Genomic DNA, 25,846 nt, shown 5'->3' on the forward strand with positions numbered 1-25,846 from the left:
TAAAGCAATTAGAATGAGAAAGAAATGAAAAAAAAAAATTTGAGAAAGCAATGAAAGAATGAAGCGATAACTCACACCTACACTTAATTTAAGATATTAAAACTAAATATTTTTACATGTTATTTTAAGGGTAACAGAAGAAAAAGATAATGTTCCTACCAGATCAGACGCTCATAAAAAAATCAAGAATAATTCAAAGCAATTTTCGTAGAATGATAGTGCATAACTGATAAGAAACAAAAAATCTATGGGAAATCTTTGCCCTACTGTCGAGGTATTCTAGTACCAAGTTTCTTTTGCTTGCTGATACTGGAAGAAAAAACGTACTTGAAATTATATAGTGCGCGTACGAGGTCTTACCATATAAAGATAAGATCATGATTTATTTTCACATAATTATTTTTAGTTTTAATGAAAAATATGATTAAAAATATTTACACAATTTAATTAAAACAATTATATTAATCGTTGCCACTGATGAAAATTATGTACCTTATAATTAATATAAGGTAAAAATGTTAATAAATGTCGGTATAAATGTATACTTCAATTGTGATTTTAATACAGTTTTAGCTTTACTATATAGTTAAGATCATATGTTACGTAATATATTTAATTCTTCCTTTGATAGCAATATTCTTTTTTAAAAAAAGAAATTCTGAAATGAAATATATTTGACTATCTAATTTACAAAAATAAGAAAATCAGTAAAAAAGACCGACCGTGTACAGAAATTATAATTTACTTAATTAATAACGAAGCCCAATACTGTAAGACATGGTTGTTTTTTCCAATTTTCTTATGTTTACATTTATGCACAAAAAAGTGTGATAACTGTATAATTATACTTAAGAAAGAAGCCAAGATATATAATTAAATTTAACCAAGCGTGGATTTTTCAAGATTTTATTTAATGCTAATTAAAATGAATTCTCCGGCTTTATTAATCTCGGGCTGCATGTATTCTTAAAATTTAATTTTTTGAAAGAAAATATGTTTTCTTAATTTTTCAACAAAAAAAACTTATCTTGCCTGAAGAAACAATTTTAGTTTCCTTTTTAGGGCTTTATTCTGATTACAGCCACAGGACTATTATGAATCTAATTATTTTAAGGCGCCTTACATATTTTTTTTTTAGTTTTAATTAAAAATTGAATATTTCTCTCAAATAAATGATAGTTCTTCTACATCTTGAATTTACATTTTATTAAATTATAAAGTAATAAAAAACATCTCTTTTTTAAAAAAACTTTCTTGCAATACAGATTGAAAATTTTGTAATTTATATTCTATAGATTCATTATCAGAGGAAAGTCTGTTTACATTTCATTATTATTAGACAATGACGAAAAAGCCAAAAAAAATTTTGATTACAGCTTTATCGGTATTAATTTTCCTGTACTCAAATGAAGTATTACTGCATAGTGCTACTACACTACTATTTCATTTTATCTTTCTTACAAAAAAAATATTTTCTTACAAAAAATTATTTTAAAAAAACTATAAAAATTTAAAAAAAATAGAAAAAATGAGATAAAGAATCAGAAACAAAAGAAGTCGTTAAATTATCTTAACTATAAATTCATTTTAACTATTCAACATTCTGATTGATAATAAATAAATTATTTCAACGTTCAAAGTAAAAATAATTTATTTATTTAGCGTAGTAAATACAGTTAAAAGAAAGTTATTGCTAAAATTTTGTAAATTATGCAACATTGTATTTAGATTGACTAAATATATGTTTTATTTTAAAAATATTGATGTTCTCTTTCTATGTGTATTGTTTATGTGTTTTGGTAAAATAAAAATAATTGATATTAATTTGCTCACTAAGCAAATAGTACAATAAATTATTTATAAAACAAAATTTTAATTTATATTTAAATTACTACTTTTTATTTTCATGCATAATTTCATATTAAATGATGTGGCAAATATTGATTATTTTAACCGATACATAATTAACCATCTGGATATACCTCACCTTCTTAATCATTGATTAAATTTTAATTATTTGGCTGATGAAAACCTTTCGTATATAAGTAAACTTTAGGATTAGTAATTGAAAATTGAATTTAGAGAAACGGACTTATAAAATTATTTAAGTATTACTGTTGATAACAAATATGCAGCTCTTTGTTGCTTTTTCGAGTTAGTCAGCTTTTTAAGAATATCAAAGGCAACAATTTTTTGCCAATTAAGAATATCAAATGACAACAAATATGCAGCATTTTGGTGCTGTGTAAGGTTAGTCAGAGTTATAAGATTGCTAAAGTATTATTGTTATCAACAAATATGCAGCTTTTTGCTGCCATTTCGAATTAGTTAGCTTTATAAGATTATTCAAGTATTATTGTTGGCAGCAAATGTTCAGCTGTTTACTGATGAAAAAAGTTTGTTAGTCTTTACCTCAAGCTTGTGCATTTATCTCTAAAAGCATTTTCTATTTCTTTAAAACAGCTATTGAAGTGTAAAAAAGTACCTGTGTAATGCGAAATATTATTTTTTTTCTCAGAATGTGGATTCAAAAATTATAAATTCGCGTAACTTTTTTACACTATGCAACTAAGTTTTTGCTTGCTCAGCCGAAGTAAATTTTAACCTTGATCCTAAATTTTCTATTAATCAGAAAAACCTTATTTAAATCAAAAGATTACAGTTTTCATTTTCTTCATTATTTTCCTATTTCAAATTTATGTATTCATTCCTAAGTTCTCAAACGTAACTTTTTTTTCTAATCTGTTGTGTGATAACACAAATAGCAACTTTGTTACTTTCTATCAGAAAAACTGTATCGTACATTACTGTACTGAAAATCTGCTGAAAACTATACTAAAAGTAAAAATGCTAACAGATCTGTTCTGAAAGTATAGACTCAGTTATGCTTTTGGCAATAATTATCAGAGTTTTTAAAAACTATACTCAATGATAAACATCTAACACTTTTATGTGCAGACACTTAACATTTTGTCGATAATAAATATCGGTTAGAGAATATACCGAAGATATTAACAACTTATCAAATATCATTCGAACTTTTCTGGATTAACTCATCGCATTTCGTTCAAATACCCTGAGTTATAAACAGGATTGTATCGCAATTTGATTATTTTTTCCTTAACTGCACTCAAACTTTCATTTGGACCTAAATAACAACAATGCTTAAGGTACTAGAGGTATGTCCAGATAAGAAGCAATGTTCTTTTATAAACATTATTTTCAATATTAGGGGCATATTTTCGGTTGAAACATCGCTTCACGCGGGGCACATGAAAGCCGTGAAGCAGAGTGTTCTGGATGGCACTTCCAAATGGTCAGCCAAAATCGCCATCACCGGTAGGTCACTACTGACCACCCAACACTGTCCATTGCTTTGGCCTGTCTATGTGCTAACTTTCCATATACCATGGTGTTTGTGTGAATATGAATGAATGTATCGTGTTGTGTTTGTTGAAGTGGCATGCTCCGTATATATATATTTCTTGATGTTGTATCCGTGTCTCACTGTTGTTCTTGTTGTTTGTATCACTAACTGATTGCCATATTTCGTATTTTGATTCGTCAGTATCCATTCACGTTTCAGAAGGAAAAATAATTATTAAAAAAAAGAGTATATACCGTTATATAAAATTTATTGTAGCTAGAGCTATGGGTTAAACAAACAGTAAGCGGTATGTAATCAGTAAACAGTAACAGTAGCGGTAATTCATAAGTAAACGGTATGAAACTGCTCTATTACAAAACGTATGATCGTATTTTTAAACTTTTGACGAAAATAATAAGTAAAAAAAAATTCCGTATGCAGAGTTTTCTTGAATCACCATCTTTGTCATATAATTTCATAATTCTTATCGAAAATCGAGTAATAATCACCTCAATAGTGTGAACCACACACACCACCCAACCATGACCAAATATCTAGTTCCATTTTTAGACCTCTATCCTTAAACGGCCATGGTAGGAATGCCACGTAATTTTGACCCTGGTCAAACGATGCATACTTACACTCCACAACCAAAGAGAAGACTTTCAGTCAGATTTGACGTGCACATGCACAGATTTGACGTCACAGATTTGACGTGCGCCTTGCTGTTATACACCCTTTGTTGGTTTGTCAATCATCAGGATCAAACTCACTACTCCCAGCTCTGCAACCAGAGTTATAAGCGACGTTTTAACTGCATAGTGTGATCCACAAGTGCATAGTTAATAAGAAAACTAAGTTTGTAAATTAACACAGTCGCAAGTTGGAGCTAGGTTTAAGTCAATTAAAATTAGCCTCAAAGTTTTAGTTTCTACCTCTCCGCAATAGTTATTGCTTCCTCCTTTTTACCGTATTGTCTGGCGCAGCATGTCCTCATTTGGACTTTGTGCCACTAAACCCTACATTCAATCAATCAATCAAGCTTCCTCCTTTTAGCAATTTCGACGGCAAGAAATCATTGATACCGTTTTCTTACCTTATCTTACAAAAAAAATTACTTTACATCTGCAATATTAATGTTGACATTAGTTCGTTGGAATTCCCTAAGATTTCACTTTTGCTACTTCTACAACACAAGTCTCATTCAAGTAATATTTGGGTATAAAGGTGGTGATTTGAGAATCAAATCTGCATACGAATCCGTTCACTTCCGTTTACGAAAAAGTATTATTTATCGCTGGAACAAAACTAAGGAAAATATCTTAAGGTTCACGAATTTCATAGAGAGTGATACAAGGTTATGTGTATGAACTAAGGAAATGAAATACAGAACGGTGGGGAACAAAGGTGTATAAGTGACAATAGCTCTATTGCTATTCTTGAGAAGAGAAAGTGCAAAATGCGAGGTATGGCAATTCTGATGAACTGTGATTTTCAGGATGACCTTTACCATTGACCCCGACACTCATATCGACGCTCTGCAGCAGGGCGAGGCTCAAATAATGGAGGGGACCAGCAAGTGGTCAGCCAAGATAGCCATCACAGGTAGTAAAGAGCTCCTTCCACTTGCACACACATAGGCTCTTTTCTTCTTCAACTTGGGAATTTTTTCTTCTATTTTCATTCTATGGTGTGTCTCAACACTCAATTTCATCTAAATAACTATATATACAATCTCATCTAATAACATCCAAATAACTAGTTAATTTCATCTAAATGACTAAATAACTCAATCCGTCAAATGACTGATTCTAATACTAATGGGGTGAACTCTGATGAACTCTAGTACTTTTTTTAAATATTATTTTAAGATCAACGAAGTGAAGTATTAGGTTTAGATTTGAATTGAAATATTCCCCATTAGGAAATGCTCTTCTTAATTCATGGTAAAAAAAATTCTATTTAGGATAGATATTTTCTTAGAAACACAAATGAAATCATTAAAAATGTCAAGTATGAGTGGCATTTTACCGTTAAATGTAAAATATAAAAGTGTCATTGACCATTTGATTTGCACAAGTAGAAGCCATGCAATATATCCACAAAGCGAAAACATGGGCGATAGGATAAAAAATGAAATGAAAATAAAATATTTTGACATTTATCTTTTTTTATAAATTCTAGAAGTGATGTGGAGTTAGCGGATAGTAATCAAAATACACGGTTGAAGCATTATTTCAATATAAAACTTTTTTTATCTCTTGAGATTGCACCGAGAACAAGCATCACTCACTGAGCCATGCCACCCTTGCCACCAATTGAGGTGGTCTAGGCTGGAATCCCAGTAATGGCTGGTCGGCACGAATTCTACACATAGCTCACACTAGCCACAGTGCTAACGTAAAATATGTAAAATATTCTCAGTGGTATACAGACCATGACTTAGGCCATCAGGCTAACCGTTGGAGTTTTTTGTGGTTTTCCTCTCCTTGTAAAGCAAAGATGGGTTAATTTCATCAAAAATTCTTCCATGAAGGCAATTTCTCCCCGTACTTGATCCAGGAGATCCCTTGTCTTCTGGATTGGATTCAAAATTACAAGACTACTGAGTTAGTTGAACATTGGTAGAACTCAAAATTGAGTCGTACAAAGACGGTTATAATAAAATAAGAAGTGCATCACTTACTGCAATACCTAATGATAGCTATCACTTAAAACATTATATGAATAATGCTAGAAATCCTCCATAAAATGTTTAACAATTGACTGCGTCCGATGCACACAAGTTTTCGAAATTGGAAAACATGTTTTAGTGTCTTTTATTAAGATAATTACAGTTCTGTAAGAAAAAACTCCTTTGTAATGTCGCCATTTCAACACAGAGTTCGTTGTTAAATGTTCCATACTTTGAAACTAAAATAATTATTCAATGTTACTGTTAGTGATCATGAAGAATTAGAAAAATTACTAAAACAAGAGGAATTGACTAAATTTAAAAGGAATAAGTCATTTGTCTAAAGTTAAAGTTAACGCGATTCTAATTAACATGGGACGAAAAAGAAATCAGAAAAAACGTTGCAATTTTTGCAATTCCAAGCCCCTTCATTATTTTAACTTTTAATTTTAAATAAATATGAACTTTTTGCTTGCGGCTGGTACAATAAGTGGACCAGAATGGCTTCAATATGCTAAGCGCCGTAAGTAAAAGGTTAACGCCATTGTTCTTAAATCATAATTTTTTGAAAAAAACATTTCCCAAATGCTAATTAGGTTAACATAGAAAGAAATATTACAGAATATATATTACCAAATTTATGTGGGTTTTTTTCTTGGAAATGAGTTAAATAATTTTATTTCTTCAAACCATTTTTCACTCTAAAACATTTTCGGTTTCTCCGCAAAAAACTAGTTCACAAAATCAAAAAATAATTATTTCATCTTTTATTTAAAAAATTAACTTATGAAGTGCAATTATATAAAGTTGCCTTTAATTGAACCAAAAAAATAATCATAGTCAAGTTAAATTGCTGACACACCGCTAAAAAGGATGAAAATTGATTCGGATGTAATGTCAGTGGAGATAAATTCTAACACTGTTACTTATTGATTCGCATGATAAACAAAATATGATGTAATGGAACTAGACATTTATAAAAATCAGAAATGCAATTAGTCGAGCAGAAAGTTTGATAATAGCCGAATTTATCACAGCTATAGGAACAAAAAGAAACTTTTTCTTTGCTTCTGACAAACAATTTTTCTTATCTGAAAACATTTTATTTGTAATAACAGTTGCTTTTGACTGGCTATTTGAGGAAGTCAAAATTTTATATGTTTTAAACTAAAATAACTTTTTTTTCAATTAAATTCCTTAGTTTGAAATCTATTTTACCTATTTTACCTCGTAATTAAATATTCTATCGTTGGTATTGCAATAAACTCTAAATTCTGGGATTTAAAAAAAATGAAAAACTCTTTAATGCTTATAAAATCCATTTCTGATGCAAGAAATTTTTGTTATATAACAATCCAACGTCTATAATTCTTGATGGAAATAAATAAGTGAAAATATTGTAATTTTTATTGTAATTAAAACTACAAAAGTACAGAATGTTTTGTAATTACTGCCCTTCATATGTATTTATAGAATTCTTGTCTATAATAATGTCAAAGTAGTAAACACATTAACCCCTTAATGGTTGCAAGATTTCGGAGAAAGCGGTCAGAGAAATACCTATTTTCTTCAGTCAAGAAAATTATATAAAACTAAATTTTTAGCTTAAATGTTTGATGAGCTTAAATGTTAAATGTCTGTCAATATATTTTCGGTGCTAGATCGATTATAGTTTCATTCGTCATTTTTTTTCCACATCAAAATCGTGATTATCATGGATAAAACCTCTTCACGTAAAGCAAATTCAGGTTAGATTCATTCAAAAATATTAGGTGACGCAGAAGTACCCTTTTTGTTCTCATAGTTACTAGTAATCGTCTCGGTCCTTCAATAAGTTTATCTGCAAAGACTTCTTCTATAAATCATCACAAATAATGATTCTCCATACACAGTGATACTTCAGACAGTGTAACTACTACTAAATGGAATCTTCCCTTAGGAATTGTGGAAAACTTTCTTATTATTATTATATGTTATAGAAAGGGATAAGAGATAGCTTGTAATGGAATTGGTGGTTGAGACATTTCATACCTGGTTGCGTTGGGCCTAGCTTAGCTGCATTTCTTTTGACTTTCATTTTCTTCCATAGATTCAGTCTTAGCTGCAAAATAGACTGTCTCTCAGATTAGATTCATGATATAAATCGATATATACTATAGTATGGATTAGTTTTAGATAAAATATAATATGCTTGTTATTAGCCAAACAATATTTTCGTTAAGAGAAACTAAGAAATGTTATTTGTTAATTCAAGGGTTCACAGTACCCAAAAAATGACCAAAATATCGGAAAACAATTTTATTGCTTATAATAAAACTTCAAACTATTGCAAATGCACTGGAAAAAAATCATTTCCCTATCTACATTTTTAAAAAAGTTATGAATGATTTTAGATTGCCCTAATACAGAAACTTGCTCAGCAGACAGACTTTAAAGTGCTTTTTCTCATTGATGATAATTCTGTGTTTTAATCTTAATTAAATCCCTAAGGAATTTTTTCTATTTGAGATAAATCTTTGAAGTAAACTTTTTTATCTTAAGTATAATACACTTATTAATTGATATATCAACAAATGAATGCACAACATTAAAATGAATTAAAATGAATATTGTAAGCACTAAGAAAAAACATTTCAAAATATGTTTAAATAAAAAATTCTTAAAAATTTTGAATTGTTTCAATAATTTTTAAAATTTAAAAAAAAATTTAACAGTTCAATTATTTTTTGAACATAAATTATTGATTATAAGTTAAATGAGAATGTAAAGCATCCAGAAAATGAATGATTATACCTTTATTTAAAAAAAATAGTTGCAAGGGTACTGTGACCTCTTAATTCGATTATAGTAGGTTTCAAGTCCTCACCAGAGATAGAGCCCCAGCCCCTCACAACGGCTTAATACTTACTAAATGGAAAGTATAAAATTACTCGAAGCTCTGATCTATTTCTTCAATATGATGCTCTATGTGCCGCATCATATTGAAGAAATTTATTTTATTTATTTCATTTATTTTTTTTACTCACTTACTACATAGGATATTCTTTTTACTGTCTTACAAGTAATCTCTAAACTTTAAAAAGTAATTTAAAAAAATTTCCGAAAAAGCAATCAACTTGTAATAGTTTTCAAAAAATGACAAGCATATAATATTTTTTTAAATTTTGTTACATTCTGTTTTTTTATTTTTTAATTGTAGTGTAAACATATTGTAGTTTATTTTTTAATTGTAGTGTAAACATATTGTAGTTTAACTTTACAAACGAGAAGGTAATATTTAGTTCTAGAATTCTGCCTTATGTATCTATTTTTAGTATATTGAGATTTTATATAAATTCTGTATTGTTACTTAAATGTATCTAAAAACAGTAAATTTATGTTTTTAAGGCTTTGTGAATTATTGAAATTTAGTTTTATTAATTACAAGTCTTTTGAATTTATATCTTTGAAATAAACATTTTAAACTGAATGTTTTTTGTGCTGTGTCTTTTTCGTAAAATACTTGTATTCTGGTAAGAAAAAATTATGGAAAAATGTATATCATACTCATGGAAATGTAGAAAACTTTTAATTACTTTTATGTAAAGAAAACCCTGAAATTTTCTAATTTAAAAAGGCTCAATCATAATATTTTAATTTTACAATGTTTATGTTTTACAGAAACAAGTTACCTTTTTTATAAATAGCTTTCTTTGTGCTTCATTAAAACTTTGAAGTACCCAAAGATATAAAACAATCTTGTTTTATTTAAAATAAATGTACTTTTAATTAAAATTCTTATAAGGTTTTCATTATCGACTATGAAATTAAAATAAACGTATTTATTTACTTTAATTATTTACTAAGTTTTAAGTAGAAACAATATAAAAGAATACTAACAATTTTAAAGCAGAATATTAAATTATTTTTAAAAACTTTTTACGCAAAACACCTTACACAAAAGACATTTTATGAAAGTTTGCCTAAAGAAATTTATTAAATATTGTATGTATTTTAAGCAGTTTTATTTTTTCAAAATAATTATTAGTGTATTAAATTATTTTCTTTTAATGCTAAATGATATCGATGTTGTGTTGATATGGTTATTTTACCAAAATATTTTGGGTAATCACGTCTCATAATTCTCTCGTTATATTTAGTTTTATATTCAATTTCAATAAATGAATATTTAAATTAAAACATATTAAATTGAAGCACAAAATTTTTGACTAATGATGAAGTACGTTTACTGATGGAAATAATATGTTTAAAACAGAATTTTTTATCCTTCCATTTGCACACACTATAAAACTATTTCAAGTTATGTAATTTATTATGTATTATAATGATAATTTATTGTCTTTTTGCATGATACATGTCGTGCCCTAATGTACCTAATTGCATGTTTATTGCATGATATATGTTCCATTTTGTATTGCTTGCATAATTTATTGTTTGCACATTTAGAATAGTTATGTATTTCACTTTGTTAAATTTTGTTCCTTTCACAGATATCACTGCAATTTGTATTTTATCTAAATTTATCGATATTATTTATTTAAGCAACTCACTTTTATTTTTTCATAAAAAATTTAAGTCTAGCTAGAAACTATCTATGAATCAAGAAAATTATAAATTAGAATAGTGTAAAACCATATTTTATTTAACCATAAGCTTTTATGATTTTCAGACGTTGTTCGTAAATCTTGAACAATCACAATACTAAAGTATAACAAAAACTACTATTTTTTATAAAAGAGTTAAAAAAATTATTTGAATGTTATGTATTAAGGGTTTTGATCAGTAAAGCGATTTCTCCCACTATTTACAAGGATGTCGTTTTTTCATCAAACTATTTCGTAATATTGTTTCCAGTTTGGTGTTTTGCCAGTTTTTGAATTTTCCACTTGGTTGGTACAAATATAATTTATTGCCTACTTGAAAATTACGGTTTTTATTGAGACATTTTATTTAGAGAAATTTTTAAGTGTGACTTGTTACAAAACCTTGTTTAAATACACTCCTCGAAAAAGCTTTACACCATCTTTGGTGTAAATCAATCAATCAATCGAAAAATCAATAAAAAATGTAAATCAATAGAAAAGAGTATCTGGTCACTGCAATTGCCCTGTTACTTTTTTCTCTCGTTTAAACGGCTAATTTTTATTCCTAATATTTCTGACCATACTCTTTAATTTAAGTTTGTTTCGTGACATTAGGAATTTTTCAAATGTGTACTAGCTTTAAAATAATTGATTTTTTTTTTATTTCAAATTACTATTATAACCCTTTTAAATTTTATGTAGCAAAACTAATGCACATTTTGAAAGATCATAGTTACAACTTTTAGAAGTCTTACTTTATTCTCATATAAATTTTGCACAAATTGCAAAAACTGGGAGAAATTAATGTTTGTTAAAATTTGGTTCTTCTTTTAATGTACACTGTTATCTTGGTAAACTTGACATAACGAAACTCCTGTAACATTTTAAAAGATCATAACTAAAGGTAGTATAAGCTTGTTTACTTATCAAACACCCGCACTTTTAAAAAAAATTGTTTTACTCGAAAACAATTAATTCACTTTTAAAATACGAATAAAAAAGTAAGCCAAGTGAATACAGTATTCAAAATTTGTATATCGGCCGTCAAATATGACTATTAGCATCCCAAACAAAAACAAAATCACCTTTATTCAACAAAAAAGAGGAAAATTGCAATAGAACGAGAAATTCGGAAAAGAAAGTAACAATGGATTGGATATCTGTTGAGAAAAACGGAAGAATAAAACAGGTGTTTGATTGAAATCCCCAAGGAAAGGGAAAAAAAAAGAAGAAAAAAAAAACAATTTGACGCAAGACAATCAATAATGAATTGAAAAATGTCAGCAAATGAGCTGAGTTTAAACTGTTGACCTCTATTGGAGTGAAGTGGAAAACCAAGACGGAGGCCTTATACACTGTTAGAAATTTCTCGGAAAAAATGGTTAGATAACAATTTATTGAATGGTTATTTTACCATATTTAATCAAAACAGTCAAATACCCATAAATAAAATGGTAATCAAACCGTTAAGTTTGAGAAAAACTGTTTATTAACTGCTTTCAGCTAATACGGTTAAACAACCAGAATTTTATCTCAACCAACTAGAACCACCTAATGAAGCTACTTCGTTCTTTGCAACTGCGTACATAGCATAGCCGAGCGGGCTTATCAGTCAATGACCGGCAGAACAGGAGTTCGTGTCCTAGTATTGACACCACAATATTTCCTCCATTCCCTTCAACACATGAAGAATTTCTAGTGTCCGGCAATATCCAATGCCCATTAGCTTACGAAAAACTGAGCTCCTATGTCTAGTTAAATAAAAAATTTTAAAGTTTCTGAAAAATGCTAGTTGTAATTGGTTAAAAACCGTATAGTTTTGTATTCATAGTTTTATAACTATATTTTCTGTAAATGGTTTCAAAACCATAAAGAAAAAAAATGTTCTTTACCGTAAACTTTACGCTTAATCGGATGGACAGACAGCTGCCAGTTATTTTACCATAATTTTGGAATGAAAATTTTAACAGTGTATTCTAGGCTGCCGTGAGGAGATATGAGTACGACTGTTATTTTGAAAAAAATTATATTTTTCTTGCTTCACATGATTCATAAAAATTTCATATTACAACGATTAGAAATATTTCTAAAAGTTATAATTGTAGTCATTGAACTTTTTATTCGGGGCAGAGCTGAAATGTGTATTTAAAAAATTCAAAATTACGAGGCTACGGAGATGAACATAAGTAGTCGTAACCCCAAAAAATTGGGTCAGCTGTTCAACGACGATTATAAAATAAAATATGACATTTTCTTCAATAAAAAAAACCTGATTCTTGACTTTTTTTCAGTTCTGATTACAAATTTTGAAAGAAATAAAGGTTTACATTATAATTGCGACCAACTACAACTAAATGAAAAATCTCTGTAAAAGAGAACGAGTCGTTAAAGATCGCTGAATTGTAAATTAGCTGCCCGGGCTTCTTAGTCGGGTATATTACAGATGTAAATTCTCAGGCATTTCTTCGTATTCAGTACAATAAACGTTAAAGTGGTTTTAAGAAACCTAAATTCGTACCACGTCAATTTATTATCACTATTACATATCTATAAGACCCGTAACAACCTTGTAAAAGGAATTGTTAAATTTTATAATCTTTTTTTTAAGTTTATTTTAAAAAATTGTACTGTGTACACAAATGTACGCCAAAACATTTCATATTTATTTAGATCCATTAGTTTATTCTTTAAAAAAAATACTATTTTCATAAGAGCAATTTTAAAAAAAAGAATCAAATGATTTCATTTTCTTAATCACGAATTTCCAGTTGTGTACATTTTCTTAAGGGCGTAACTCGAATTGTGTCCATTTTCTTAAACGCACATTTTTAATTGCGTCCATTTTCTTAAACGCACATTTAGAATTGCGTCCATTTTCTTAAACGGGCATTTAGAATTGAGTCCATTTTCTTAAACGCGCATTTCACAAGATACGTCCGTTTACTTAATCACGCATTTCCTGTTGTGTCCATTTTCTTAAACACGCATTTCTTGCTATGTCCACGATAAAAAGCTCACTGACGTTATGATCTTTTAAAGTTTGCTAGTAATATTGTCAGAAAAATTTTTCGAATGCATTTACTGTGTGCCAAAATTTCGTTTCCATTGCACTTTATCCTTAGATATCTATTAAGTAGTGTATTCGTTAAATAGTATTCAAAATTAAAGCTAATTGGAGATTAATTATGTATTTATCTGAAATTTAATTTAAAATAGCTGAGAGCAAAATATGAGAATCGTTATTTTATTGTATATTTATAAAAGACGCAGTGACAAAATTTAAACGTGAAAATGAATTATTTTTAATTAAAAAACATTTTTTTCAATTCCCCCTATCATTTAAATTCCTTATGTTTTATTCATGTTATATCATCTACATATATTTTCAAAATTAAAATATTAATGGCATCTCATAATATTCTAATTTTCACACTTTTTAAATTAATCACTTTCATTATTTTTATTTAGATGGTTTACGTTTTATTCCCATTAAGTTTTATAAACATTTCCATTTTTATAATTAGGTTTTATAATGTTAAAAAAAAACTTAGATTATGGAAAAATTTGTTGGTTGTAAAAGTCATGACGCCATTTTTTCCCCTGTTTCATAAAGTGTATATACGGAAACAAAACACAGCCGATGATGCAGTACTCATTTTGTCCCATATTCTTTGAGCATAGAAGTGCAAAACTCCGCTTTTATAGATGAACCTGTACTTATCAGTGATTTGCAGCTTCGTCTAAACTGAAGGTTTTATCTAACAACAACAAAAAATTGGGAAAGAAATAAAAAGTAAGGCAAGACTTCCAAATTCAGATATTTTTTCCAAGTAATAAAACTGGTGCGCAATCTAGCGTTGTGCCACTAGCACATAATTCCTACATTAACGATGTAGGAATTCTGATTGCACGATTTCTGATTGCAACTATCAGATTGATTCGTATTCCAATATTGACTGTTTAAGAAAAAATGCATCATGACTTTTCTGACCATCCAAAAATAAATATGCAATTTCAAAATTACTTTAACTATCCACTCACTAAAAATTGTTGCATATTATGACTGATATATATGTTTTCTACTAATAATTGTTGCATATTATGACTGATATAAAAAAAGATAGTTATATTAGTAGAAAACATATAGTTATATATGTTTTCTACTAATAATTGTTGCATATTATGACTGATATACATGTTTTCTGCTATTAATTGTTGCATATTATGACTGATATATATGTTTTGTACAACAGTGATATGCGCGCAAGGTCTGATAGCCAAAGACAAAAGCGGGACCAGTGATCCATACGTGACGGTGCAAGTGGGCAAGACGAAGAAACGCACACGCACAATGCCCCAGGACCTCAATCCCGTATGGAATGAAAAATTCTATTTGTAAGTTCTTATTATCATCTTACAATTCATTAGCTTTGTGTTTCAGAAACAATTTTATCTTTGTTTATTAGTAACGAAAGTTATTTTGATGCTTTTATAAGCGTTCTTAAGCGATACAATGATTAAACGACAATGTTTAGTTTTTTTCTATAGTTTTTTCGGTTGGCCATATTTTAAATGAGGAAAAAAAATAAAAATATCGCGATATAAGTACATTGAGATCACCAAAACTCAACTGAATCAATCAACTTAATCTCAAAGAAATAACTTTTTTTTAAAAGGGTATTTAAAGTTTTTAAATAATAGAACACTAATCTCAGGGTATAAGTAGTTGCGTTAAAATAATGCATTTAAAAGCTCTGAACAGAGAACAGCATTAGAGTTCCTTGAAACTTAACTAAATTTAAACATATTTTGTGAGTTTATAAGCAATGCGAAAAAATAAATCATATTTTCAATGAGATCGTTCTTTTGATCAAAAATATGTTTACAATCAAACAGTTTTTTTTAAAAAATTCGAAACCCCAACTTTTTTAAATTTTTACCTTTACTTAACTAGCATTTGACATTGATAATTGTTTTGTTTCATAAATAAAATGAGATAGTTCTTTTGATCAAAAATAAGTTTGCAGTCAAATAGTTTTTAAGAAATTTAAAACCCAATTTTTTCAGTTTCAACCTTCAATTTTGGATAGATAATTGTCTTTTTTCGTAAATTAAAATAAGACAGTTCTTTAGATCAAAAATATGTTTGCTGTCAAACGATTTTTAAAAATATTCAGCAATTATAAACACCAATTAACTTTTCTTTATTTATATTATAGTTATTGCATTCATAAAATCTAGGATTAGGTCAATATCTATAAATTTTTCATTCGGAGAAAATTTATAAGCATTAGGTTTGAATCACAATAGTCAATTAAGTGTTTTATTTGGATTTTAAATATGTATATATATTTTTTACCGTGAAAGATAGTTAAAATATAATTTCATATAAATACTTTTTTTTCAAAAAAAAATTAATTCGTTAACTTTTCTCAGATAATAAAGCTGTTTTATTGGTATTGTAATCTTAAAAGATAGTTATATTGCTTTTAAGATTAAAATACCCTATAAAATAAAAAATTTCGCAAGATTTAAGTAGCTTATTATATTTTTATGTGTATAACAAAACGGTTTCAATAAAATATGATTTAAAATAAAACATATGAAATTTTTAAACTCTTGGTTTGAAAAAAAAACTTTTATTGCCCATTAACATTTTGCATGATCACTTAAAATATTTTAACGCATATTTATAAAAGATGTAATACATTTATGGAATGAATTAGTAGTAAAAAATTATAGCCTTCATGCAACATAGAGAATTAATATCTTCTTCTATATATCTAGACAATATACATATTTTATGTCTTCCTTCTGAAAATATTTCATAGAATAAGATAATGAACCTCATCTCTTCATCCCTATAGCCTTGTTAAAACAATTGGCTCATTGCCAAAAAACAAGATCTTTCACTTAGTACAATATATGAAACCATTTAGAAGAATTCTTTGTATATGAATGCAAAAATAAATTATTTCTCTTTTTATGTTTGTCTTCCGTGCTTTATAAGATCCTTTTAAATTTCACAATGTGTATAATTTTTGCTGTTTTTACGACTCGGAATCATAAATTTTTTAAATAATTAATTTAGTCAGAACCTTTCTCTTTATATAAAAGTATGTATACACAAACTTAGAATTCTTTTTTAGAATTTTGCGAATTAGGCTTTAAAATTTTATAAATTATTGCAGCAAAATTATTTATTCCTCATAAAGTTCTATATTTTATATGTTATCATGGAACAAAAGATTAGAACGAAGAATTGTTCCTGACGATATGTTGTTGTATTTGAGGGATTTTTGTTTTAATTCAACGAATTGTTCCTAATGTTGAATTTTTAAAATCTCGTGCTTGAAAAATTTATCGTTTTCACATTTTCAATGAAAGACTCCACGAAAGGCGAGATATTATTTATTAAAAAGATGCAAGACAGAAACAGTAGAAAAACACATAAAGCGCCATCTAGAGTTATTAAAAAGAAAAACTTTTGCAGCACCAAATAATACTATGCCAAGTATAAAGATAAATAAAATATAGCGACTACAGAGAATGACTTACTCAACGTGACCTTAGTCTACATAACCTTAAACTAAAATTGACACATGAGGACATATGGCATGAAATATTCATCGGTGGTATAAAAAGAAACAATTTTTTTAAGGAATGGAATGAAATAGAAAAGTTCAATTTCTTGCATTCTGCTTAAGAAATAAAAGAATTTCTTCTACGTTTTAAATTAGTTCCACAGTTCATATAATGAAGGTGCGGCTGTCTGAAGAATTTATAAATTAATATTCTCCGCTGATTGTCAGACCATTCCAACTGAAATATTTGAATGTCGGTCAGTTAATTTTTTCCTCAGACTGCTCCATGTAGTAAATGCAAATGGTGGTCATTTTCAAAATCTTTCGAATTTTTTTTAATTAGCTGCGCCACCTGGTGATGAGTTTTATAAATAATATTTAAAATTTTTGCGGAAAATCCCAGGTTTCTTAAGATAAACGCAGATAACCATCATGTTTCCTTCTATTTTTTATAAAACTTTCAAGCGTTTTTTAACTCGGGGTAATTAAGTTATGTAAAAATATCATAATAGAAAAACTCTTTTTTAAAAAAGAAAGATTTTGTTTGGAATTTAAATTAAAATCAAACGATAATGTTGTCTTTTTAAAATATGTTCAAAAAATATAACATAAATTTAAAAAAAATTAAAAATGAATATAAACAATTTTACAATTATTAAATCCACAAAATTCTTTCAATTTTCAGGAAATTTCAATTTGTTTTGTTATTATAATACTTCAGACTTTTAAAAAAAAATTCTTTCTTTGAAATTCAAACTTATTTTCATTTTTTGTTTTTAGCGAGTGCCACAATTCTTCCGATCGCATCAAAGTACGAGTGTGGTAAGTAATATTAATCATTCTTTATTATCATAAGACAATTATCTTTATTATCATAAGACAATTATCTTTATTATAAGACAATTATCTTTGTTATCATTAATCATCAGACTAAAACTTCTAGGATTTGGTTTTGGTAAAAATAAATAAATTTAGAAGTCAAAATTTTAAAATATTTAGATAGAATTATTATTTCTCATTATTTCTTTTTTAGGTGGGCTAATTATAGAATTAAATCATCATAATATTTAATACTTATTATTGAAAATAAAATAGTCATAATCTCTCAACATCATAATAAATATTAATTCATTTTATCAAAATCCATTACTATGTTCAAACATGCTAAACTATTCTTCGAGTATAATTCATTGTTTAGTTAGTTATTGACTGTAGTTGAATATGCTTACTCATTAATCATTATTATCTATGCAGATAGAGTTTTCCCAAATGATATGCGGGGATTGATGCAAAGATTAGTTAGTAAATGTTATTCCAATTCATCTGTAAATATAAATAGGATTTATTTCAATGGAAAGCTTATTCATAAAAACTATAATGTCAATTCAATGCATGAAAAACTTTTAACACTTTAATTAGAAAAAACTATTTTAAAATACTATTTTTTTTCAATCGATAAACGGTAAAATTTGTTACTCAAAATTTAACCAATGAATAATAACTTCATTGAATCGCAATTAAGTAAAATCTATCCTATTTTTTTTTTCTTTTCCTTCGGGATCACATATGAAGATGCATGCAGATTTGTTTAATTAATTAAAACGCTGTATGTATTGGGAAAATATTTTGTTTTATGAATAAATAATTTTTACATTAGCAAAAAATAATTGTTTTTTTTTTCAATTTTTACATAAAAAAATTCAAAATAATTCATCAGAAAATTAAACTTTCTGTCATATATTTATCCTATAAACAAACATTACTTCAAACACATCAAACAAATGTATTTAAAAATTTGAATAAACGAAACTTTTTTCAATTATACAGTTGTTATTTATTAATTTATTTCAGAGTGTTTTCATTAAATCTTAGGAGGTTACACCAAAGCATTTTCAAGTTTTAAATTCTAAGATAATAAATTATTTATTAAAGCTTGTGATAAATTATTTCTTTGCATCAATAAACTTTTAGAAAGAAATATAGAATAATATTGCCTAAGGGAATAAATGCTGGGATTCATACATTGAATTAAAAATTTCGTACGATTAATGGAGAATTTAAAACACAAAACAACAAAAGAGAGAAGTAACAATGTTTTTTACAGAAAAAAATTTTTATTGATAGAAAAGTAAATATATTTTCCTAAAAACAGTTTGGATTTATTTTTTTGGTTCTATTTATTTTCTAATTTTTCAAGAATTTCTGCATTAGGGATTTCGGTTTTGAATGTTTCGTTATAAATGAAAAACTAATTAATTAGTTATCGATTAAATTTTTCAAAAAAAATAATTTCAAAGTTATCCAGGACAATATAAGCATAAAACTATGACATTTATTTAAGTTTCAATTAGTAAAGCAATAATGTATGTTTAATATGTTTAATGTGTAATGTAATATTTATTAAAAGAAAAGTAAATACATTTTTCTAAAAACACTTTGGATTTATTTATTTATTGGATCTTTTGATTTTTTAACTTATTAAAAATTACTGCGCTACGGGTTTCAATTTTGAGAGTTTCTTTATAAATGAAAAACTAATTAATTAGTTGCTAATCTTTCAAAAAAGAAATATTTCAAATTTGCAGTACAATGTTAGCATAAAACTATCATTTACTTAAGTTTTAATGTGTAATGTAAGTAATGCATTTCGAAGCGCTTTTATTAACTATGTTTGCTCATTTTTGTCAGATCTAAAAACGAAAGACTTGGGTAAAAGTTTCGGTGGTGATTAAAGGTAATAACGAAAGTGATACGCCATACCGTTTTCATTTTGCATCCGACAAAGATTAAATTATTCTTTTCCCTTTTTATTCTTCCTGAAAAATATATTTCTTGACATTTTTATTTTATTTTTTATTATATTATTTTCTTCTTTAATTTTTTGCTTGTTAGTTAATTTATAGATAGTGCTAGAAATTTCGATTGGTTAAAGTTTGCTTGTATCATTCAGAAAACGATGGTAACTTGTATAATCATCAGGCACAAACCTTTAGCTGAAATTTAAGCACTCTAACTAGTCGGAATTTTGATAAATGATTAGATACTTCAGGCAATAAAATAACGATAAATTCTGTTTATTATAGAAGTTAGGAAACAATTGAAACTTCCATCGTCATCACGCCCAGATAACGTTTAAGCACTCTAGTTAGTAGGAGAGTCCTCGAAATTTTGGTTCAAGATATATTCTATTAGGCAGGGCTGGATTACCCATTAGGCCATGGCCTGGGGCCCCCAATGATTAGGGGCCCCCTTGAAATTTTATTTTTGAAAATAAATTTTAAAAAATTAAAAAAAAACAAAATCAATTCAAAAACAATCAATAACAAAATCAAAAAAAATCAATTTCAAATATATATTAATAAAATACGATAATTTTTTTAGTTTTAATTTAACAAAATAAAGCAAAAATGAATTTTTTATTATTTATTTTTATTTTAAATATGCTTTCTTAAATGAAAAGATATATAAATACTTTTATATTTGAATAAATAAAAAATATACGAGAAAAAATTTTTTTATCTAAGGGTCCCAAAAATTTAAATGGCCTAGGGCTCCGCATACGCTTAATCCGGCCCTGCTATTAGGAAACATAAAATAGCTATAAATTCTGCTTGTAGTTGTCAAAAAATAGTTGTTACTTTTGTTATTAGGCATGAATTCTCTGAAATTGGTCGAAATTTCGATTACAAAACCCTCACATACATGACAGCGAGTTAATAAAAAAACGTACAGTCTTAAATTTGAGTGGAAACCCTGATTTTAGGTTAACATCAGCTGTCATTGAAAACATATGCCGCTAGTTGAGACACGCGATTTGATTTCTGACAGTTATGCCTTTTGAATGCATATGTTTCACAATTACAATGTGTCATACTCATCTCTCCTTGTAAGAGCGTCATTGACAGAGAATGGAAGCAGCTGTAATCACGCCGACGTTTTAGGGTTCTGTTTGTATAGATATGACTGATTTATATGGCTTCTATCCATGACTGCAATATGGTTACTGTCTCGCAAGTGATTTTTGTTAAAGTTATATCTTGTAATTGTCGAAAGCGTATCAATTATTGAAGGGAAATCAATTTCAAATGAATTGAATGGGTTAAGGAATGATAATAATTGATTTAAAAGTAATTTTAATACAAATTCTTTATAATTTACCTATGCCACAAAATGTATAAATTCGAAGGGTGAAGGCATAGGGGTGATACTGTGTGCGGGTGGTGGTGCATTATATTGATTATTCGCAATGTACAAAATTGTTTCAAACTTTGAGAGTACACAAATTTATTCTTTATTTTAAAGGAAAAATAAAAAATGAAGGACATTTAAAATTAAATTTATATTCGAAGTGCTTAGTGGAAAAAAATACATTTTAGTGAATTTCGGTACATCAACTTAAATTTAGCAATAACAAGAAGTTGCTTATGAAAACTATCTTTTACTGCCGTATTCTTTAATGACCTGAAAAAAAGAAATCAAATTCTGCACATTTATATAGCTATCCATAATTTTTTTTTTCAAATTCGAATTCACTTTTCCAGAATGTCACTTAATGTAAAAATGTTCTTAGTAACAGATTAATGGAAGAAGGTTCTAAGTAAAATTTGTGTGACTTTAGGAACATTAGTTTTAGAGAACTTTACAACAGCAGAAAGCTACTTCCGAAACACATTTTCTAATTCCCAACCCTCTTCATTAATGACTTGGACGAAAAGAAATAAAGTTCTGTGTATATATATATAGCTGACCATACATTTTTTTCAAACTCTAATTCGTTCGTGGTAAGAGCTTAGTGGAAGAAGGTTCTAAGGGACATTTTAGTAACTTCAAGAGCATCAGTTTTAGAAAATTTAACAAAAGCAGGAAGCCGCTTACAAAACTCAGCCTTATTTAATGACCTGTAAGCAAAGAAATTGAGTTCTGTATATATAGCCGACCATTAATTTTTTCATGCTCAAATTCGCACAGACAGTATCTAGTGACAAATTCACATTTGTCTCTTGGTACCCTTTCACTAAACTTTTCACTTATCACATCTCATATGATACAAATGAAGCAAAATCTTCGATATAACAACTCATTCTAAAATAATCGTCTTAATGATGATAGGGATGAAGACAATGACTTGAAGTCGAAGTTGCGGCAGAAGCTGACCAGGGAGTCAGATGACTTCTTAGGACAAACCATCATCGAAGTACGCACACTCAGTGGAGAGATGGATGTATGGTATAATCTAGGTATGTCCATTCAGTATACATCCTTTATGTGTTTAAGTATATCTAATATTTATCATCATATCATTATCAGTAATATTATGTTCGTCTAATTTTTTAATGTTTACAGTATATATCTTGAAAATTAGTAAATTTTTAATGATTTACTATAATCTAATACGTTCACCTTGTTTTTGTTTAAAGTAAATTTTTACTTTTAAATCCTTCTAAAGATATCTGTTTTCAATTTTCAGGTTCACTTATACTATTTTACATCATAATTTAAAAATTAAATAAACTCGGTGCATGATGTGTAAAGCACGCACACATGGTCCACATTCTTGAGTTAAACAACTCATGAATGATGAAAATAAGAAAAGGTATCTGTGAGACTAACTGTAGAATAAGACAGGATCATTTTTATCCTGTTCGGCTTTCATTATTCGTGAGTTAGTGTTAAGAATAAGCGCCATGCTTGTGCGTTCGAAGCATGTCGAATCTTTATAAAATTCTTATAAAAGTATATCTTTCCTCTACCGCTATTTGGAACTACTCATTTCACATAAATTAGATATATCTCGCTATTTGGAATTGATCTTTTACCAGCACTAGGTATATCAACTCTAAGTATAAGGTCTCTTTACTTAATCGCATACATTGACTTAAATCAACATTCCATAAATATCAGTAGATACTTATATCTTTCATAATTCAGTACTTAATCTTGTTTTTCAACATTGTTTTTACAGAGAAGCGTACAGATAAATCTGCTGTATCTGGAGCAATCCGCCTGCATATCAGTGTTGAAATTAAGGGTGAAGAAAAAGTAGCGCCTTATCATGTTCAGTACACTTGCTTGCATGAGGTAACTCATAATTTTCCCCTTTTATTTTTTAGCTATTATATATTTAGAGGGTATAAAGTCTAAAATCACTTCGGGTAGTATGACGACGTCACAAAAAACATTTATGCGGAAATAATTCGGATATGGAATTCGTTCGATTTTAAATTTGAATTTGCATCCAATAACCTGTATAAACTAAATAAAATTAGAAAAAATTACAAACTTTGTCTTAATATAGAGGAAATATTGCCGTCTATATTACGGCAAAGTTTGTAATTTTTTTCTCATCTTATTTAGTTTATACAGGTTATTGGATGTAAATTCAAATTTAAAATCGTACGAATTCCATATCCAAATTAATTTCGCATACGAATAAGAAAAACCTAATAGCGTCATTTATTTCTTTTACGAAATTTAATTCTTGAAAAAACGAAGTAGATATACTAAAATTTGTACAAAATGCAAAAATGCAGCACATTTGAAGTAAAATAAAATATTATTGTTTGAGTTAAGCTTTTATAACTTTCTATTGTGTTTTTCAAAAACGAAGGTATTGTAACGCTTTGTGATATTTTGGAGCATTTAAATACTAATTCAATTTTTAGTCGCTTTTGTTCACATAAAATTGTTTTCATTTTTTTAACATATTTTATTTTATCAATATTTACAATCAATGGATTAATCATTCATCAATGATTTATTTTCTTACACTGGAAGAAATTTCCGAAACATTCAAAGAATTGGTCAATTCATACAACCAGCACTTTTTTAGAAAGAAGCCCAGTGCTCGTAGTTCTAAGGAATTTCGAAAAAAATAGTAGAATTACACGGTTATTGCATAAAACATTCTAAGTCAACTAAGTCATTCTAAGTTCACTCTTTTCCATAGTAGTTACATCCTCAATCTCCGAGAGCAAAAGTTTCCAGGTTCGAACCCAGTCATTACCAAATAATATATCTTTCAATCTACGTAATTCTATCTACATAAATGAACTCGAACAGATGGCAGCACAACACTATTTTATTTCGCGTCATGGTTTGGGTTCCTTTGATTCGATTTACACATCGCCTGGGCATCAAACAACGAGCTGATCTGAAAACAGCGTTTACGAGAAATAATTTAATTTAAGGTCCGTGGCCTTATATTTTTTTTTTAAATCCTAGCAGACTAGTATTTTTAAGGTTACAATAGCTCTTTACAGGTATTAATTTATTTTACGGTCAGTGTCTGAAACACATTGACCCTAACCTGGCGGTAAAATTATTTTAGAGCGTAGATACTTTCGATAATTATCATAACTACATAGTTACATTCTCAATGCAAAGCCCAGAAAAAAAGGGAATGGAATTAAAAGGATAAGTTTTGATATGTTATATGTTTTGTGAATATTATAAATATTTCTGAACCATTAATTAGTTCTTTTGCATTCATTGATAATTAAAAAATGATATCTAATTTTATTAAACTATGAACTTGTTTTATGCACTTACATAAATTAATATTGTATATTAATATTTCTATTCGATATTTGCAGAACCTTTTCCATTACTTGTGCGAACAAAATGAAAACGGGGATGTCAAGCTTCCCGAAGCTAAAGGAGTAAGTTAATTATTTGTTTTACTTTATACAAAACCTTAGCTAAGTAAATCAAGCGAATGTGTAAAGATCGTATGACCAGTCTTTCCGCGAACTTTGCCTATACTTTCAGGAGATACTTTTAAACAAATATATACATTTTAGAAAGACTAGTTTACATTATGGATGGCCAACCACGGAGACATGTGCCACAGTTTGACTTTGTGGTGGAGTTCACAAAGACTTATTGAAAAATTAAAAAAAATAAAAATTTCACTTTTAGGGAACTTTGTCAAAGTTCGTGAAACCTTACTATTATAATGAGTTTTGTTAGTTTATAGCAGCAAGTGAATTTCAAATTTTACACGATTTGATTGTTGTTGGCATAATCCGCATATTTTTGTGAGCAAATTTTTTCTGTTATTAAAATCAAAATATAGTTTCAGATGAACTATTACCTTCTTCGGGTGAACTATGAATTTTTTCAGGTGAACTATAAACTTCTTTCAGGTGAACCGTTACTATCACCGTAAAATCAAAATATAGTTTCAGATGAACTATTATTATCACCATAAAATCAAATTATAGTTTCAGATGAACTATTATTATCACCATAAAATCTAAATATAGTTTCAGATGAACTATTATCTTCTTCAGGTGAACTATAAATTTTTTCAGATAAACTATAAACTTCTTTCAGGTGAACCGTTACTATCACCGTAAAATCAAAATATAGTTTCAGATGAACTATTATTATCACCATAAAATCAAATTATAGTTTCAGATGAACTATTATTATCACCATAAAATCTAAATATAGTTTCAGATGAACTATTATCTTCTTCAGGTGAACTATAAATTTTTTCAGATAAACTATAAACTTCTTTCAGGTGAACCGTTACTATCACCGTAAAATCAAAATATAGTTTCAGATGAACTATTATTATCCCCATAAAATCAAAATATAGTTTCAAGTAAACTATAAACTCCTTTCAGGTGAGCTA

At 27.9% G+C, this 25,846-nt stretch overlaps 1 protein-coding gene across 2 annotated transcripts in view; it reads left to right on the top strand.

Annotated features, from left to right (window-relative positions):
- LOC107444247 (uncharacterized) overlaps nt 1-25,846 on the top strand; it is a 175,039-nt gene that overhangs the window by 125,821 nt on the left and 23,372 nt on the right. The window contains exons 7-12 of one of the 2 annotated variants that reach the window (XM_071177753.2): nt 3,233-3,339; nt 14,878-15,019; nt 17,989-18,030; nt 22,318-22,445; nt 23,171-23,286; nt 24,801-24,866. In XM_071177753.2, the coding sequence (XP_071033854.1) occupies nt 3,233-3,339; nt 14,878-15,019; nt 17,989-18,030; nt 22,318-22,445; nt 23,171-23,286; nt 24,801-24,866 (601 nt within the window). Of the gene's footprint in view, nt 1-3,232; nt 3,340-4,865; nt 4,973-14,877; nt 15,020-17,988; nt 18,031-22,317; nt 22,446-23,170; nt 23,287-24,800; nt 24,867-25,846 lie in introns of both variants that reach the window. The other variant, XM_087157611.1, reaches the window with a different exon arrangement.

Source organism: Parasteatoda tepidariorum, chromosome 2, assembly GCF_982258835.1.
Source record: "Parasteatoda tepidariorum strain Cologne lab strain chromosome 2, Ptep-v5.0, whole genome shotgun sequence".
Lineage (NCBI taxonomy): Eukaryota > Metazoa > Arthropoda > Arachnida > Araneae > Theridiidae > Parasteatoda > Parasteatoda tepidariorum.